The sequence below is a fragment of the Argopecten irradians genome, chromosome 9, assembly GCF_041381155.1.
Source record: "Argopecten irradians isolate NY chromosome 9, Ai_NY, whole genome shotgun sequence".
Lineage (NCBI taxonomy): Eukaryota > Metazoa > Mollusca > Bivalvia > Pectinida > Pectinidae > Argopecten > Argopecten irradians.
The window spans coordinates 22,697,259-22,717,162 of record NC_091142.1 but is presented as its reverse complement, the minus strand read 5'-3'; the positions used below and the strand labels follow the sequence as shown (position 1 = coordinate 22,717,162).

The 19,904-nt window shown below is 32.7% G+C and overlaps 2 protein-coding genes across 2 annotated transcripts; both read left to right on the top strand.

Annotated features, from left to right (window-relative positions):
* The first annotated feature begins 401 nt into the window (after positions 1-401).
* LOC138330644 (acid-sensing ion channel 4-like) lies at positions 402-2,248 on the top strand. The gene is made up of 3 exons (XM_069278194.1): positions 402-532; positions 1,229-1,304; positions 2,045-2,248. The coding sequence occupies exons 1-3, from the start codon at positions 450-452 to the stop codon at positions 2,246-2,248; spliced, it is 363 nt and encodes a 120-aa protein (XP_069134295.1). The 5' UTR covers positions 402-449.
* Positions 2,249-5,370: 3,122 nt separating this feature from the next.
* LOC138330643 (degenerin-like protein asic-2) lies at positions 5,371-18,005 on the top strand. The gene is made up of 12 exons (XM_069278193.1): positions 5,371-5,543; positions 8,429-8,621; positions 9,254-9,296; positions 10,679-10,829; positions 11,242-11,336; positions 11,937-12,109; positions 12,827-12,898; positions 13,425-13,509; positions 14,145-14,214; positions 14,732-14,842; positions 15,389-15,464; positions 17,336-18,005. Exons 1-12 carry the CDS (start codon positions 5,371-5,373, stop codon positions 17,552-17,554), a joined length of 1,461 nt encoding a protein of 486 aa, XP_069134294.1. The 3' UTR covers positions 17,555-18,005.
* The last annotated feature ends 1,899 nt before the right edge of the window (positions 18,006-19,904 follow it).

Below are 19,904 nucleotides of genomic sequence, written 5' to 3'. Positions count from 1 at the left end.
GAAAACATGTTTCATTTTAACAATATTTTACCAATGAATCGAAGCATAGACTATTAAAACATATATTTCATTACGTGTATTTCAATTTATCAATATAAAATGATAAACCAACGTTTAGTTCTTATAGTGCGTGTTATTTACATCTGTGTTATTAATGTCATTATGTATAAACAAAACCAAGATTATACACAATTTACGAATGAGTATAGAAGAGGAGATTGCGAACATTCCTTATCACGGCATTAAACAAATCTGCAGCATCACTAGTTATAGTCATTTCCAGAAGGCGTTCTCCATATGTAACTGACAAGCGTGTGGCGTACATGGTGAGGGGAGATAACTCGCTGATAAAGCATGGTATGTGAACTATCCTGGGGTTCTTGTGATTCTTTTAGAATGTTATTAATTTGTATTTTATCAGTGAGAAGAAGTATAATCAAAAGATCACCATGGCCCGCTGGCCGTCCAAGTCTGAAGAACCACTGATTCATTCCACACTGAGAAGAAATAACAAAAATGTGACGTCACTGAGGTAAAGCATATTTTATTAAGAACTTATTTCATACATCAATATTGAAATATATCATCAGTTAATGAATCCAAAAATTATAATTTATCAGTTTTTAATGTACCATATAGCCGGCTATTTCTTTCCCTTTTTCGTCGTTTTTGTTTTCTATCTCTCTCTCTCTCTTTCTCTCTTTCTTGTGTGTAAGGGTGTGTATGTTTGTGTGTGATGGAGTTATGGTTTTGGGGATCAAAACTCCACATTTTGCGATAAATCAGCATTTTTGATTTTGATTATCAAAAATTGTTCCAAGAGTATACGTGAGATAAACCTTTATTATATTGAAGTTTGTGGACTCAAATTATCAGATTGAAGTTTATACCGCGAATCATCTGTGTTCAAAAACAAATGCGATGTACATGTAAGAAATGTTTCAAAAATTTTGGGAATCCACTATTAAACATTGTTTGATAAATAAGTATTTCATCGATGAAATCTTCACAATCATACATGTACCAATAACCCGTGTACAAATGTAATTCAGTAAATACTATGCACACAAAAGCGACTGGACATTTTTTAGTGACCAAGTTCACCTAATTCCAGTTATGTTATCTCCGACTCCTATACTGAAATAGGTCTTTTCTCCGTATGGTACCTTAACTGTCAAGCTGTCTGTGCGCTTGTTTAAACTATTAGATACATGTGTTCTTGTTTCAGGGACAATGAGATGATCGTCCGTGTCTACTTTACTTCACTTACGGTACAGGCGTTCAATGAAGAAGAGTCGTACACGGTAGGTCAAAGGTTAAAGTCATAACTACTACTTCTACAAGTTAACAATGAAGATGAGTCGTACACGGTAGGTTAAAGGTCAAAGTCATAACTTCTACTTCTACAAGTAAACATTTTTGTTTCTTTAAATAATCCGAGAATTTGTGAAACGTGATATCTGTACCTGCATTTGTACTAAAAATGTAACTTTGACCAAAAACCATTTCGATTTTAACATAGAATGTTTACAGTTTGAGTTTAAAGAGTTCAACTGTAATTAATTCTGTTATCTAGCTAATGTGAAATAGAGACCCGACATTTTTTTCTGTTTACTTTAATATGGGTTCCTGCGTATGTTTGGTATATAATGTATTAGCGTTGTAAGTTTAATGGAATAAAAAAATTGAAATATAGGTAATTGAGAATCATTGACTTGATTTCTTTGTACAAAATATTTAACATTTGTAAAATATGTTTGACAAAGATGTACAACAATACTTAGGAAAAACAGAAAAAATTATAATGATATATGCATGCAGATGACAAATAATGAATATCAATACACGAGAAATCATCTATCTTTAAGAGCATGACAGTTGTCCTATGTATTTTCACATTTTGGCATTTTCTGTAAATGAAAAAACTGTTATAAAATATCGATAAATTTCGAGAAAAGTCAATATATTACGCGAATATGTACATTATATATAAATTGTTTTGTCAATCTATATGCATTTTCTTAATATATCATTTGTTTGACAGGAGGAAAATTTTGTCAGTGACATTGGAGGTCAGCTTGGACTTTGGATTGGCATGTCGGTACTAACTCTGCTAGGCATCCTCATTATCATTGGATTGTGCAAGAAGCTGGAAAGGGAGCCAGCTCACGTAATTCCTGTAAATTGTAAATCATCACCACTGGACATGACAATTGAATACTTCTCCAACTCTGAAAAGAAAGCCTAGCATGGTCAAAGAATTCGTTCATTTTTTATCATTTATTTATCGACAACTTTCAATAGATGCCCCATTACTGTTGACATTGGTGGAATTAACTTCTATGTTATGTTCAGTAGGATAAATGTACATATCTATTGAGGTCTTTTTCCTGGATACGATATTTAGATATCATTGAAGGATAAACAGGTCACTTAAATATCACAGTGTACACAATTTAGAATCACAGGTAGATTACAAATTTAATACCAATTAAGTGAAAATTGATACCGGTAGTCCTTAAGAGATACATTATGTAGATAATGTGTAGACGAACTATTAATATAGTACTCTCTTACTTACGGAATGTACGATGACAGTGGTATGGAACAGTATTAGCATCATTTGCATTATAGTGTGTTGGACAAGCAGCAATATGGCGACCAAATTCAAAGCAAATATCTATATCTGTATATTTGAAATGTGACATCTGCATGATTACATCTTCCTAACCCGCAAACGTATAATTCTTGCTTTTATTTAAATGATATTCATGCGATTTCTTGCCCGACATTATTAAATAATATTAAATATGTTAAGATTTTCCACTATTTTTATGGGCTAATAAACTGTCATATGGATGGCGATATTTAGTATATTGATTTTTAGAAACACAGAGTGACGTCACACCTGAGTCGTCGTTATTCTAATTCTAACTCACAAGTCAATATTGTGATTGTGACATCACAGTACCTCGACGTTGAGTTATTTGGGTAGATGCGGTTGAGCTATTATCCATACACACCTATATCATTTATCACGGAGAGTTTAAATATAATGACCATGTCAAATAAAACAAAATAAAGGTCCTTTCTACTAGGACATTATAACAGCGTATAAACATCTACCACCAACATTTAATATATATATAATAGGTCAATAAAAAGGCCAGTGACAAACGTGCTGCATTCCTCAGTGCCCTCATAAGAGAAATAAATGTGTTTAATACACCTGAAGGGAGACGGTAGTATTTTAATTATATACAACATTGTAATTATATTATAGGAATAGATGGGGGGAAAAAACAATTAATTGGGTAACGACATTTTTTTATTTATTGTGGTTTTACTAGATACATTTCTTCCAAACTCAAATAAGCATTACTGTCTTATTGAACTCCTTGACACAACGGTGTATTTCTCTCACTGTGTAGTTATCAATAATTTGCGTTTGGTCTAATTACTTTTCTTCACAGTAATATATTTTTTGATTATTTTATAGCCTGCACAAATAAGATGGTAAACAATATTTCTAAATAAAGTCTGGTCTGAAAAATGTATGTACTAATGTAGTTACGACACACCTATTATTTGACATAATGCCATCATGTGTAGCATATCAATCATTATTTCATGAAAAGTACTAAAACCTTATATAAATTGGGGAATAAATTGAGGAATATAAAAATCGTGCAGTACGGTTCATATATTTTACTGGTAGATAATATCAAATATTGGTCATTACCATACATACTCGATAAACATGTCAACATGTATATCATTGTGTTTCTTAATAAAACATGATAATGCGATTTGTAAAATAGATATAGGTGATCGCAAAGAGATAAATGTGTTTGCAAACAAGACTAAATCAATAAGTGCCAAGAACAAAATGTAAATAGCACTTTATTGTAAAGATAATAATTAGCGTATGAATAATATAGTATCAGTAAGTAATGATAGAAATTACATTATGTAACATTACGCGCCACTGTTGCTGCAAATAAATTATTTTTACGTGCGGTTAAATTTGTACGATAGAAACCTCTCCTTTGAGTGATTAAATAAGTTGGTTTATAATAAAAAGGCGAACGTAGGATTCTACAATGTAAACACAGAAGGGACATAAAAAAACCTTTTCGGGATTTTTCGGGATCATTCCCAAAATAATTTTGCAAGCAATACACTTGGAACCTGGAAACATTTTTGGGATCGATCCCGAAAATCATCAATTTTTGGAGAAATTGTGAAAAGAGGCATGCTGTTTGCTTGTTTTCAAAGCAGTTGTCCGAAAAAAATATTTCGTACAAGAGGAAATGCTATGCCATCAATATGTGGAATACTATTACATGTACTTGCATTAGGGTTTCTTACAATATACGTATACGGATACGTTTTGAAAGGGCGACCATTATTCATAAAACATTGCATATTTTATATTTTGCGTGAGTTTATTCTTATGTTGTATAACACATTATCATTTTCTCCACTTCTGATCTCATGATATCAATCGGCCGCTGTACAATAAAACACACTTTAACGTTAAACGTATAATCTTTCCCAGTATTCAGGTATCGCATAGTTCGCAATGTGACACAGGTACAATATACACGGCAGCCACGCAATGACCGTGCGTATTCGATTGAGCAGGTGTAGTTTTCCAGAGATAATGATATGTTTTGTGACACTCAAAAGAGTATTGTACTTCTAGCATGCAAATTACGGCAGTGGGTGTTTATTTAAATTCAATATTTAAAACTCGAATATAGAAAATATGAAATATTTTTAGAATAATGGTCTCTCCCCTTCCAATACTATACTTATCCATATGCGCATACGTTTATCTCTTGTAAGTATCCCTAATAAAAGGTTTGAGCGTATTTAACTCCTTACTATGTATTAACAATATTTTATAAATATAAGTTCCTCGAAATGCATACCAAAACCAGAAACACCAAATCATTTTTCTCCTAAAATATAGCCGGTTCTATTCAATTGTACGCGCTAGCTATGAAAATTCCAATCAACCAATCAACTGCAAAATGTTTCATGTCAAAGTTCACCTTGTAATCTATCAGAAACTTATTTTTTATGAGATATTCATAATTCAGGAGTTTTAATGATCAATCGATATCTTCGTAGACAGCCAACCATTAGAGTAGTCGTCATTCAATTGAATCGGGCGGAAGGTGACAAACAGTGGAACAGGTGACATGAAATCATAATGTAGTACGAAATCTTTAACAATTATACTGTAGTTTAAATTTGAGCTGAATTAAGTGTGGAGTAAAGTTAATTTTAATAATCTACTTCATATTTGGATTAAACTTCCTAATAGCTCACATTGCTTTTGACTTCATATCAAACTTGGACATGGTGGTGAGAGAGGCAATAAAAGATTTTGCCGGCTACACCACCATACACGGGTGTGGTCGGCTAGGAGATTCCAAGTATATTATACAGAGACTTTTCTGGTGTTTTGCAACTTTGGGCAGTATCGGGATGACTAGTTACCAGATTTACACTCTGTATCAGCAGTACACCGCGTGAGTATTGTATGTTGTATTTGTTACATGATGCGTATTGTCAGGTAACTTTTTTGCACAATATAAAAATATTTTAGCTATGATTTTTTTTAAATATCAATTATTGCTAACAATTTCTGATGGCGCTTTATATAACTGCTATTGCGTGTATAATTATTTGGAGGGCTGAAGATGGTTGCGAGTTCCTAGTTCCGAATTCCGTGTAACTTTAACGAACTCGCAACTTGAAACTCGTTATCAACTTCAACTCTATTAGTGATTTTGACATTCATGTATCTGTCAGTATGTGTAGATCTATAAGTTAGGTTTCAGAAATTAGGACGCTGACATTCAACTCTCATAAATGATATATGTGTTTCGTCACCTTTATATATTTGAGATGACAAAAGTCTCAAGATTGAATCTATCTTGATTGAAATAAAATAGATATAATGTGTTCACACTTTGAATCGGTTTGTATTAAAGAAACTGCTTTGTTATTTTTGTTTATAAAATGGAGTTACGAATTGCTTTCATTTATTTTTGATAATTCCATTTCATCGGACATATTTTTCCTTGTCAAATACTCATTATTGTAATACATGTGGATTCTGATGACATTGGTGAATCAATCGGCATGTCTTAGATAACCTCTATCCGTAAGTAAAGGCGATTTGTTCTATTTGTTCCATTCTTTGTATCAACATCCCATAATCCTAAATAAAAAAAATATAAAAAAAAAAATTCTGATCGTTAAAAAAAGATATTTTGAAATAGCTGCCTAAATGTTTACACTGTTTTACAAACAAAACAGAAATGTCTTTTCAATTTCAAAACATGTTGTTGCAAAAAGCAAATGAATGTGGCATCAGAAAAAGCCAATTACTGTGTTTTAGTCATCTTTAAAAATGTCTTTTGCAAATTATTATCCCAGGAATTAAACAGAAATAACATTCAAGCGAACGATATGTGTAACGATGCAATCATACGGATATTTGCGTGTCATATCAAAAACAATCTTTGAATTTTGCCACCAATTATTTGACAAAAACAGTATATTTGTTTCGATTTTCAGTCACTTGAAAATTTTTGTTAATACTATATCGTCCATTCAGTATTATTAGATAATGTGTTAATGTGTTAAAACGAATTTTTATTTCATATAAACAAATTAGTATTTCGATAAAACGATATGAATAACCACACAAATCTTTATTATAGATAATTCATATTTTTTTCACATTTTCTGTGCTTCGATGGGTCCCTCTAATGGGGTAGCTTCATTTTATATCAATAGTTTGTATTTTTTGAAGAAGCGTTAACAGAGGAGATACCATTTTGTATTATAATAACTGAAGATATACATCTAAAACGAACTGTGACAACCATTGGATTTATTTAAATAAATGACATAACCACTCTTGAAATCATATCTGTTATTTTAATAGTTTTACTCGCATTGTGGATAGTCAAGAGAACAATTTCACTGAATATCAATAATTAATATTTCTTTCAATCTGGGTTTTGTTTTCTGCCGTCCATGGCCGTTGGTATCTGGATGATTTAGTTGCTGCGTTAATGATTTTTGATCTTGATCTTTACAATATTGATGAATTACTCATAGGAAAAATCCATAGTTAGTAACTACTTAATGATTTACATTTAACATCATGCATCGATGCACAAAGTGCCCTTACGCGTAAATTGGCTGCGATAGAGTGACAAAAAGATCAGGCGGTTATAAAACAGAACAAATAGATTACTATGAACCATATATGTCGAAGAATTTGTCATAAATAAATTAAAAGTTATGGGAATACTTAATGACATGTGACGTATATGAGCCACTCAAGTTTTCTATGTATTGATCCTTATATATTGATTTCACGATTCCATATCTTTTATTCCCCTGATATGTTAAATCGGGAACAGCCTTATGTATAAAATATGATTCTTTAGTTTATATGGCTTTTATATTCAGTGATACTCGAACTGATATCACAGCTCGGGTACCGTCCTAATGACAGCTTTTGGCGTGTTTTGGAAACATTACATACGATATTTTGCTGTATTAGAATTCATTTGATGTTGAATCCTTATTTCTTCTATGTTTTATTTATTGCCCGTCCAGACAAAATTAAAAATAAAATATATGTATAGAAGATATAGACAACATAAAAACCATTGTCGACATGACCATGTTGTTTGATATGGTACAGTGTAGCAAAACACAGTAAGAATGCGAATGATACATAATAGTTCATTTTTTTTGTTTGTGTAGGGGGTGGGGAAGGGGGTTACGAACTGTATTTTTATCAACCATTTGTTGGTGGGAACCCGCATTACGAGGATATATGTTCTCGTATTGGATATTACGCGTGCCTTCGTTTTTGTATATGTAGAATAGAGTTGAACTGAGTGATAAAAATGGAAAATGGAAAAAAATCAGAGAGTTTATAGCAAAACATTTTGTAATTTAGTTTTTTATAAGCAAAACTTGATTCATTCTATATGTACGTCGGAAACAAACAGCTTAACGCATAACCGATTATTTTGCATTGATAAACTCATTAGAAAGTTTGTTTTTTTAACTAAAAATTAAAGAAAATCTGAATCAATGGTTTTTCCACGACCACGTAATTACTGCGACAGCATACTCTCGAAATAACACCTGGATATACGGAATAACCAAACAACTACTGAAAATTAACTTATATTCACGTGCGATTTAATTTCTCGGTTTCCGGCTTATTGGAATTCGCGAAAAATACGATGGTTTACTGTATCTTGAGCTTAAAACCTTTAAAGAAGTATGGCATAGTTTTATTTTCATTGGTTAAGACAGTGTGGGTGTGGGGTTGTTTTTTTTTTTTTTTTTTTTTTATATTTTCTGTCTCATTTTTCAGAAGTCTCATGACAACGTCTTTGGAAGTACGCAATGGACAGTTCGTGTTTCCCATCTTTCGATTCTGCAATCTAAACCCAGCTCCGTACTCAGCCGTCAAATCAAACACAGAATTAATGGCCGTTCTGGTTGCTATACAAGACAAATTTGGAGTCAGTCTGTCGGAGTTCGACCCTCCCAAAAAACCAACCACTGTACGTATCACTGAAATGTTTAAGGTAGCTTCATACATTTTGGAAAACCCATATCATTTTATATAATGGGTCTGATTTTATGCATTTTGCATATAGATGTTTTGTAAAGAAAATAAATGGGGTTCTCCACTTTCAGATATGTCACCTTAAAATATATACCTTGAAGTTTGCTAGCCGAAAATGGATAAAAAACTAATGTTATATTAATCATAACAAAGTTTCCTTTTACAGTTTTTATATCTGTTCATTTCCTGTGGCACACGTTACTGTCGAAGTTTTGAAATCCATTATGAATCACAAGATCATAACATCATCTAATTTTCACTTAATTGCTTTTGTATGATTTATTTAAAAATTCAAGAGATTTATTATCATGTATAGACAATTTTTTTCATTTGTTAAACAAATAATCATGTAGAATGTCGTAGTACATCGGTAACCAATCCGGAATTTACGTAGTGTCATGCGATTTGCTTAAGTTTGGACCTACCTTAAATTCAGTCAAAATGAATTTTGAAATTGAAACTGAATTCAGACAGGTCCATTTTTTGTCCAATTTTAAATATATAAATACACACGTCAACGTAACATTTTGTTGATTTGATTTCTGACAACGTATAAAACTATTTCAGATATCAGATGATGTGACGAACGCTTCTAAAGCATACTCCATAAGTAAGTGCAACATCCAATTTTGCTCGATGTTATGTGTTTAGCGTTTCGTTTCAATCGCCAACCACACTACATATTTGTCTTAGTAAATATACCGGCCTACCGGTGAGTTATACAGTTAATGTTACCCAGAGCATTTGGAATTGAATAGTAACTTCATGCTAATGATCTGATATATAGAGGATGTTCCTTGTTATATGATGAATACCCGTAATGTTTCATCGAGTGAGGTTGGAACTTTGATAAGTTTCACTAGTTCGAGTTCATTTGTTTTCTCGTCCATTTAGAGAAGACCATCACTACCAAAGGTAATACCGTCATTGTATTTTACATATTTATTTGCCATTGCGATTGTTGCTTTGCACAAACTAATGACGTAAGAATCAAAATTATATGTTTTCACTGTCATTGTTGCATTCCGATTGGTCAAAACCGACCGAAAATATCACTGGAGTACAGTACATATATATCACTTTTCTGTTAACCGTAAACCTTATATTTCACTTATAAAATGTAATAAAGGTTGGTTATTTTAAAAGCAATTATAGTTTGGTACATGATTGTAGTTGTTTTGTTGATTGTCTGATTACAAATTGGTCGATACGACGCAGACAAATCTGGCAAAATGTTATATCAATCTACGAGCGATAAACATCTGTTCAGCAATCGTATTCACAGAGCAGTTAACTTAACTATAAATGGAAAAAGGGATTTCCCGTTACTTTCGGCTTTTTGACAAATCAAAATAGGATATTGCCGACTGCGCCGACATAATCGGAACTCAAAATACCAAATATTTTCAAATGAAGTTTAATACCAGAACATTTTCTTTAAAGGGTTAAATATGACAAACGGTGCATCTAAAACGGAACGGGTAGGGGTAACACATGTTGCTATATTGCGACAATGAGAGTCCTATTAAACGTTTTTGCTATACTGCAATCATTTTTCCATATACAAGTTTAAGTTAAACGGAACTCGGGTCTGATTCCTAGTTCCGTTTAAGTTAAATGGAACTGGAGTCTAGGTGTCAGATCCGTTTAAGGAAATTTGTGTTAAGGAGATTAATTCTACTCTTTTAAGTTATCTATTATAGGGAAAAATACACACAGGATCATTTTGACTTCTCAGAGGTTATAAATCATAAACTCGAATAACTTAACTTGAATATCGCCTTGCTAATTAAAGGTAATTTTATTATATTAGATATTTTGTTTAGTATCCATATTTGTATGTGTTTCCATTTCAATAAGCAATTATTTGTGTACTATTTAGATGTTAATAGCTTAATTCGATATCATTAGCATTATAGATTTTCTTTGTGAAGCATTGTATCGCGATTATCGCTACCTTTACATAGTTGATTTCCTTTTTGTCTTTCCAAGCTGACCTATCAAACGCCAGAAGTGTGTTTGGACAGAAACTCCAAACTGTGTTGTCGGGGAATGGGGAATCGGATAACAGTACACTTACTCACTCCATCGACAATATGATACTTAAGTGTAGATTCCAGGGTGAAGATTGTCATCAAATGGGGTACGATTTACAACTCTATATCAACTCATCAATGTCATGCATAATCGAACATAGACTTAGTACATGCAATAAGTTAAAATATACATAATGCCACATCATTCATATACAGTCATAGTTTTCAAAGCTTGCCAGGTATGTTTGTACGACAACAAATTAAAACCGGAGAGAAAGTATGAGGAATTGTTTCAAACTTATATATAAAAAATCACACAGTAAATAATAATTAACTATTTATGCTGCAGGTTACTTTATGAACTAAATACTAATGCAAAAGCATACATAATGTATATGCAAATCAAGAAAACAAATTAAAATTTAATATTTAGAAATATTTTTGCCCAAAAGCAACATTAGCCCAAATGCGCCGAAAGACGTTTGTGAATAAAAGCTCCATTTTGTGATTTGGTTCCAGTTTACAGTATATAACCCAACAGGATCATTTGTATGGCACCTGTTTCGAAGTTAAAGCTGAAAATGCTCGAGTTTACCAAGAAGGACCAGACCAAGGTAAGATATTCACGACAGGTGTCTGCTGGAGATAAATTTATCACAATTCTGGTTAGTTAAGGTCTAAAATATATTACAACTCCACCTACATCACTTGGTTTTCTATTCGAAATTGACGTAGGCCGGTTGTCAGATACTGAACGTAGGGCGGTGAGTTTTTTTCTGGATACTCCAAATTTTCTCCATCTCCTTCACCCTTTATGTCCTATAATAACACTAGTTATCATAAGGACCTTAACCATCAGATAAAACTGTGGAATATTCAGGACGATTATCTTAAAAGATAATTTAAAACATGCGTATTCAGATGATGTTAAGGAGAAGGATTGTATGAACATGAAAACATTGTATAGGGCACTACAGGTATGCATATCACAATTACTATCAGGTGTATGTACAGCATTATATTTTTATAGAATTATAATTATCACATTTGACCATACAGGCATTTAATATGTTTGAAGCTTTGGCCCAATGCATTGTTTTGAAATTTGACAACAACTGAAAAAAACGATTTACCGCTTTGGATGTGAAATCAGTAAAATCAAAGCCTTCATTTGTATCAATGCAGCTATATACACTCACAACCATGTTTTTCAGGACTTGAGTTGACGCTTTTTTTGGAACATGACGAATTCGTGCCGTTTATTGCGGAGGCTGTTGGGATTAACACGCGAATATATCCAAGCGACAATCAGAATATCTTCTTGGAGGAGAGCAGTGACGGTATCAAACTATCGGCAGGGTTCGACATTCATATCGGATTGACACTGGTAAATAAACCTGAAAATAGTAATATTGAGAGTACATGTACATTCATTGAAATTGAGTTATTTTTTGTTTTAATCGAGAAACCAATTATAGGATAGATATCTTTTTTTATATAAGGCTACATAAAATATGTCTATTTAGGGTTACCCAACCGACACTAATCTTTTACTCCTGACCCTAAATTAAAAGCAAGGATTTCGATCTCAGACTCCGGTTCACTTTTAGATTGAAAGACACTAAAAAAGATCCTCCCGACCTACCGACTCTACTCGTTTTGCCAACGTAACCCTAAACAGATATATTTTTTTATCTATTTATTTTTACGCCTTATTGCAAACGTCTAAACAGCAATGGTCGTTTAAGATCCGTCGGTTCAACATACGAATTATGAAATTGCTTTTTTACGTGTATCTTTGGAATATATAGAATGTGATATAATATCCGGTGTTAAAGCAAAATGTACACAAAAGTGTTACCATAATCGTTACAATAGACTCGTATCGTAATAGCAAATTGATCAGACTATTATGATTGAAAATCAATATCACTATATCTTGTTTATGTAAGTTACCTTTTATGACGTTTTATGCTGATTGATAGCTTGTATGTGCCAGACACATGTACACTAAGATAAATGGTGGTCCAAATCAACTTGCGCATATCTCGCACAAAGATCTTAAATGTACAAAATATGAGTATCTCATTGTTCTTTTACGCAGACAGAATATAACAGACAACCAGGAACAGACAATGCCAGATGTGATAGTTCGAAACAGTTCCCAACTTTATTGGTAATAATTAATAATTTAAATTTATCATAACAATATAAAATAGATTGGGTAATCTGCTTTATTCACTTTTTATTGATTAACTTGAATACATTTTTATGTTATGGACATAAAGCACAAAAATCTCCATGCACTATAAATAAACTGCGAAGCGTTTTACGATAAAAAGACACTCAGATAATTGTGTTCTACATCCTTAGCATAGAAAATATTCAAATTAATCCTTATAATTCAATTAGCTAAAGATAATCTCTTTAATATTCAAAATTCATCCTGGGACTCTTTTGTCAATAAAGATGCCGTCATCTTACCCAATCACAAGCGACGTTACAAACGACGACGCTATTTTTTCCCTTTTCCTTTATGGGTTGATAAATAAATTTTTAAGCCAATGAAAATGCTCGTAACAAGTAAAATTGAATGATTTGCATTGAAAACATATCTACAGTATAACTTTGATTTTCATCAATAGATAAATGCGTAGTCGATAGCAATGCTTTTACTTATAATGTGTTTTGCTTTTGTTCAGGCGTGTTTGGAGAATTGTTTGTCCGTCCTGGTTGATAACAATTGTAAATGTGAAAACATTAGTGGAAAATGTGAGGCTGCTAAAGGTATATTGTATTGGTGATTAACACAAAGGGCAACAGTTTCAGAATTCGAGCCGTTCAGTAATCACTATTGATGTTTATCAAAAGTAGCTTCTTACAGCACTGTCTCGACAATTCAATATTGCTGATTAACTTGATTTTAATCCCATCTATTAATATATTGCAGTGCTTGTTATTAGCTGAAATCTTCAGTGTAATTTACTTGGCACTTCAGAGATAAATACTATATATTTCATATCTTCAATTATGTTGGACTAAATTTAAGATACATGTTGAAAGGTGCAATACGTAAACCGTTTTATCCAATTGAAGGATTTAGAATAATCATGACCAGTTTCAGGTCTATAAAGTGTTTTGGTACATAATAAAATATTTATTCCAAATATTTTGGATGTTGGCCATTCGGAACTCTCCAACCGAATGGATAAAGTCGTTTAATTGTCATTGAGTGGAAACATTTGAGGTACATGTACCAATGAATAAAACTATATTCATAAGAACATTTTAGATACCTTATTTAAACAAATATCAGAAGTATTTTTCATGATGCAATAATTTTTAAGGTTAATACTGAATTCGGTTATTTCAGTTGCATGCGTATGTAATTCAACGTTATTTTTTATTTACATCTCTTTAAGTTGACCAATGCAAGAAGTCTTACCGAAAATCTTTATCTACCAACTGCCCGAATTGTAAACCGCCGTGCAAGTAAGTTGAAGTTGAAATCTTTTTATGTGTGACTTAACCCTCAATATCAATGAGGGAGCATGTAAGTACCCAACATGTTGTAACAACTAGACTTGATTTCTAATTTGAACTTGATTAAAGATGGATTCCTAAGTATCTGATGTTAATTATCATTCTCCGCACACATGTTTCCCTTTCACAACACTGTACAAGTAAATCGAAGCATAGGCTTTAAGTACTTATAGTGCGTGTTATTTGCATCTGTGTTATAAATGTCCTTTCTTATAAACACAACCAAGATTATATACAATTTTACGAATGAGGATCGAAGAGGAGATTGCGAACATTCCTTATCACGACATTAAACAATTCTGCAGCATCACTAGTTATAGTCATTTCCAGAAGGAATTATCCATATGTGACTGACAAGGGTGTGGTGTGCATGGTAAAGGGAGGTAACTCCCTGCTGAAGCGTGGTATATGAAATATCCTGTTTTTTATGATTCTTATAGAGCGTTCTCAATTTGTATTCTATCAGTGAGAAGAAGTATAATCAAAGGATCACCATGACCCGCTGGCCGTCCAAGTCTGAAGAACCACTGATTCATTCTACACTTAGGACAAAAAACAAACAGGTGACGTCACTGAGGTAAAGCATATTTTGTTAAGAACACATTTCATACATCAAAATTGAATTATAATATAGGTTAAGAATGAATTCAAAATTTAAATTTTTTTAATGTACAGCCGGCTGTTTCTTTTTTTCTCATTGCTCTCTCCCCCCCCCCCCCCTCTCTCTCTCTCTCTCTCTCTTTGAAAACCTTTAAAAGTTTTTGAAAGCACCATTTACATGAAGGGATGCGATATTTGAAATCATGATGTTCGAAAAAGAAATTCGATGTAGTAAATGTCGCAAATATTGGGGAATCAACTATTCCAGTATGTTGTTTTTTTTTAATTTTCAAAGTATTTCACTGATGAAATCTTCATGATCATACCAATATCCCGCGTACAAATGTTATGGGGTAAATACTATACACAGAAATACGGCTAAATAGTTTCTAATTATCAAGTTCAACTTTTTCCACTTATGTTATCTCCGACTACTATGCTAAAATAGGTCATTTAATTTTTCTTATGATGCCTTAAATGCCTAGTTCTTTTAGCAATTGTTTTAAATGCGTATTTGTTTCAGGGACAATGTGATGATCGTGCGTGTTTACTTTACTTCACTTATGGTACAGGCGTTCAATGAAGAGGAGTCGTACACGGTAGGTCAAAGGTTAAAGTTTACTTCTAGTTCTAGAAGTAAACAATGAAGAGGAGTCGTATATGGTAGGTCAAAGGTTAAAGTCAAAACCATTACTTCTACAAATAAACAATGAAGAGGAATCGTACACGGTAGGTCAAAGGTTAAAGTCATAACTACTACTTTTACAAGTCAACAATGAAGAGGAGTCGTACAAGGTAGGTCAAAGGTTAAAGTCATATCTACATTGTACTACTTCTGTACAAGCAAACAATGAAGAGGAGTCGTATACGATAGGTCAAAGGTTAAAGTTTACTACTAGTTCTACAAGTAAAGCAATGAAGAGGGGTCGTACACGGTAGGTCAAAGGTTAAAGTCATAACTTCTACTTCTACAAGTAAACAATGAAGAGGAGTCGTATACGGTAGGTCAAAGGTTAAAGTCATAACTACTACTTCTACAAGTAAGCAATGAAGAGGAGTCGTATACGGTAGGTCAAGGGTTAAAGTCATAACTACTAATTCTACAAGTAAACAATGAAGAGGATGCGTACACGGTAGGTCAAAGGTTAAAGTCACAACTACTACTTTTACAAGTCAACAATGAAGAGGAGTCGTACAAGGTAGGTCAAAGGTTAAAGTCATAACTTCTACTTCTACAAGTAAGCAATGAAGAGGAGTCGTATACGGTAGGTCAAAGGTTAAAGTCATAACTACTAATTCTACAAGTAAACAATGAAGAGGATGCGTACACGGTAGGTCAAAGGTTAAAGTCATAACTACTACTTTTACAAGTCAACAATGAAGAGAAGTCGTACAAGGTAGATGAAAGGTTAAAGTCATAACTACTACCTCTACAAGTTAACAATGAAGAGGAGTCGTACAAGGTAGATGAAAGGTTAAAGTCATAACTACTACTTCTGTACAAGCAAACAATGAAGAGGAGTAGTATACGGTAGGTCAAAGGTTAAAGTCATAACTACTACCTCTACAAGTTAACAATGGAGAGGAGTCGTACACGATAGGTCAAAGGTTAAAGTCATAACTACTACCTCTACAAGCATTTTTTTTCAAATGATCCGAGAATCTGTGTACCGTGATATTTGTACTTGAATTTGTATTAAAAATGTAACTGTCCAACATTTAGAATTAAACATAGACTTATTAGAGTTCGAGTTTAAAGGGTGCACTTGTAATTTAATTGTTGGCGTATGTTATCTGACTAATGTAAGATAGAGACCCGACAGCTTTCTTGTTTTGTTTACTTAAATATGGGTTCCTGCGTATATATGCTATATAATGTATTTGCTTTGTGCGTTTATTGGATGACATAGTTCTAAATATAGGTAATCAACAATACTTTAATCGATTTGATTGTACATTGTATTTAACATGTATTAGAAATTATTGCTGAGGAAGAGAAACAACTCAGGAAAAGTACAAACAAAATAAGATATACTTGTAGAAGATAAAGAACGGCAATAAGTACATGATAATGCATCTTGAAGAGCCAGAAGATGAATGATTCACGTACCACGTGATATCCGATAACATTTGCGCGGAAATATTGATTCTATTGCTGATGGAATAACGCCAAAGATGATATCCAGCGCTAACATCAGTTCCGCGGGAAGATTACAAATGGTTACGTTCTCCATTACCACTGGAGATACTATTACCGCACAAACATTATAAAGTATCACGTGGTACTTGAATTATTTAAAAATAGTTAGAATATTACGAAAATTCAATATATTGCATGAAGATAATTTTAATGAATGGAAAAACCTGACAACCCTTATATTACATGTGTCACTAGTTAAAAAAATATACATCATATATAACTTTATTATTACTATTTACAATATTTCATAATCTATCACTTGTTTGACAGGAGGAAAATTTTGTCAGTGACATTGGAGGTCAGCTTGGACTTTGGGTTGGCATGTCGGTACTAACTCTGGCGGAAATAGTCGAGCTAGGCATCCTCATCATCATTGGATTGTGCAAGAAACTGAAAAGGGAGCCAACTCACGTGATTCCTGTAAATTGTAAATCGTCACCACTGGACATAACGATTGAAGACTTCTCCAACCCTGAAAAGAAGGCCTAGCATGATCAAATAATTCGTTCATAATTTGTATCATTTCTATGTAAACAACCTTTCAATAGATGCCGGACAGCAGTTCACATTGACTGGGTTATTTTCTATGTAATGTTCAGCATGATCCAATGTACATATATATATAGTGGTCCCTTTCATGGATACGATATTCAGATATGATTAGATGACTAATATGATATTTCTCTCCTATACACACAAAAAATACGAAATGATAACCATATAAAAGATAAGTTCTATCGCTACATGAACTTAATCCCGTCGACTGCTCGTTAATTTTAATGACGTCACCGACAATGCACGCCGTGGTTACAACGCATGACGTCACGTCAATGTTTGCCGCCATCTGTCATACACTAGGGGTTGACAGAAAAATCACTAACAACTATCAGTGTATGGTTGGAAGAAACGAAATACAGTGCGCTATCATCACCATGCATTGTCAGGAAGACGTGAAACTTTGTTTGCATTTTTTAGTAGCAGATTTGCTCTGTCCCTTCTTAAGAATGTATTAAATTCCCTTAACTATTTTACTTTTAAAAGTAATATATTTATTTAAGGATTAACTTGAATAGATTTTTTATGTTATGGAGATATAACACAAAAATCTGAGTGTACTCTAAATAAACCGCGAAGATTCATATACAATAATGAGAGGATTAACATTGATGATTAAACACCTGTGATTTACGTAAATCATGGCATATATACATTGTACGTGATTAATCATCATTACCCCTTTTACAACATAATAAAAATGTTATTCCTTAAACACCGTAATTGCACATTTGTGTGTAAATAAAGTATTTCCCTTCAGTCACATTTAGTTTAGTTTGCCTACATACATGTACATGGTCTTAGATTCGATAGGCGTTTCGGTATGGAATCATTCTCCTTTATGGGTTCTTATAGATGTTCTAATTGCCAGTAAACCTTGGAATAAATATTCGTCAATATTGTCGTCAATTGATCACCCACTATCGCAACATTGTTGCTTCCTAGTTATATCGTTATACAAAGATACAAGTATACACAGATGCATCATTCTTGTGTATTAATTGAAAGTATGCGAGTGCAAACTATGAACAATGTTACACATGTGTACATGATGTCAACTGATTTAGTTTTACACGTGTGTGTTAATGCAGTTTTAATTACATTTTGTATTGAAATGTACTCATAGCATTTTGGCTTTAGTTTCTGAATGCCACACTTTAAAAGATGAATGCAAAGTCGAGGGTTTCATGGACATCAGAAATTGGAGTTCAATGCGCGGTCAAATCTCAATAATTGTATCACTGTATATCTCAACTATAGTGTCTGGATGATGTGAAACATTGACATGATTAAAGATGCTCCACAGCTGACAGAGCATACACGATACCTATCATTTGAACAATAACTAGTGTCTAATCGTGTGTATATACAACTTGTCATCTCTAATTAACACAAACTAATAATGTAAAACAATTTATTTTTATTTTGGTGCATGCGCAATCAGTACTTCATTCTACATACATGTAGTACATAGTGTCATGGAATTATTTCTTAGTTATATTAAATTTATGTTGAAGTAACATAAGAAGCTCAAACTGTTCAATGATGGTAATGGCGTAAAATGAGTAACTTTTGTAACTGAAAAAATACTAATTCTTCTGCTCATGTTTTTGATAGAGAAAACATACAATTTGTCAGAGGTGTATCAGTAAGTTTTCAGTCGAGAAATTTAAAAACATACACGAGTACAGTTAACATGAACAATTTAGCAAATTCTAGTTCGAAATTTGTATTTTTAATATTTTCATACGATGATGAAATCGGTCAAACTCTCATCTATTTAACGTGTTTTGATCACCGATTAGGATAGATGAATGTTGTAACAGAATGACTTAAAGGGGAACAACTCGTACATAAATGCATTACTTGTCCTATGATAGTTAGTAAATTTAAATCTACAGCATCTTCCACGACTATCAGTGTGTTAATGATAAATTATGAAATGATTTAAGAAATAGTTAATTTGTGTTCAAGGTAAATTTCACAGATAAGCAATGTCTAAACGTGTCGCAGTTGGAACGTGTCTTGTCCGGTAAGCGAGTACCCTCTGTATACCGAATGGTACAGTTAAATTTTATTGTGGAATTTCTTACCTTTTTTAATTTGTTATGCTTATTTGCAATAAAATTGAAACGTCTTAATACGTACTGGTTGTTTATTAAAGCTGTGATATTAAATTGATAATTTCAAAATAAGTATCTTATTTATAAACATATTGGGTTTTTTTTTGTTTTTTTTTTGTTTTTTTTTTCTTCTTTTTTTTTAAATTTTATCAATACGTACG

Coding starts and splice junctions, on each gene's coding strand:
- LOC138330644 (XM_069278194.1), top strand. CDS start 450: ATGGCCCGCTGGCCGTCCAAGTCTGAAGAACCACTGATTCATTCCACA. Junction 533..1,228: donor AAAAATGTGACGTCACTGAG/GTAAAGCATATT, acceptor TTCTTGTTTCAG/GGACAATGAGATGATCGTCC. Junction 1,305..2,044: donor ATGAAGAAGAGTCGTACACG/GTAGGTCAAAGG, acceptor TTTGTTTGACAG/GAGGAAAATTTTGTCAGTGA.
- LOC138330643 (XM_069278193.1), top strand. CDS start 5,371: ATGGTGGTGAGAGAGGCAATAAAAGATTTTGCCGGCTACACCACCATA. Junction 13,510..14,144: donor AAAATGTGAGGCTGCTAAAG/GTATATTGTATT, acceptor CATCTCTTTAAG/TTGACCAATGCAAGAAGTCT. Junction 14,215..14,731: donor AATTGTAAACCGCCGTGCAA/GTAAGTTGAAGT, acceptor GTATTCTATCAG/TGAGAAGAAGTATAATCAAA.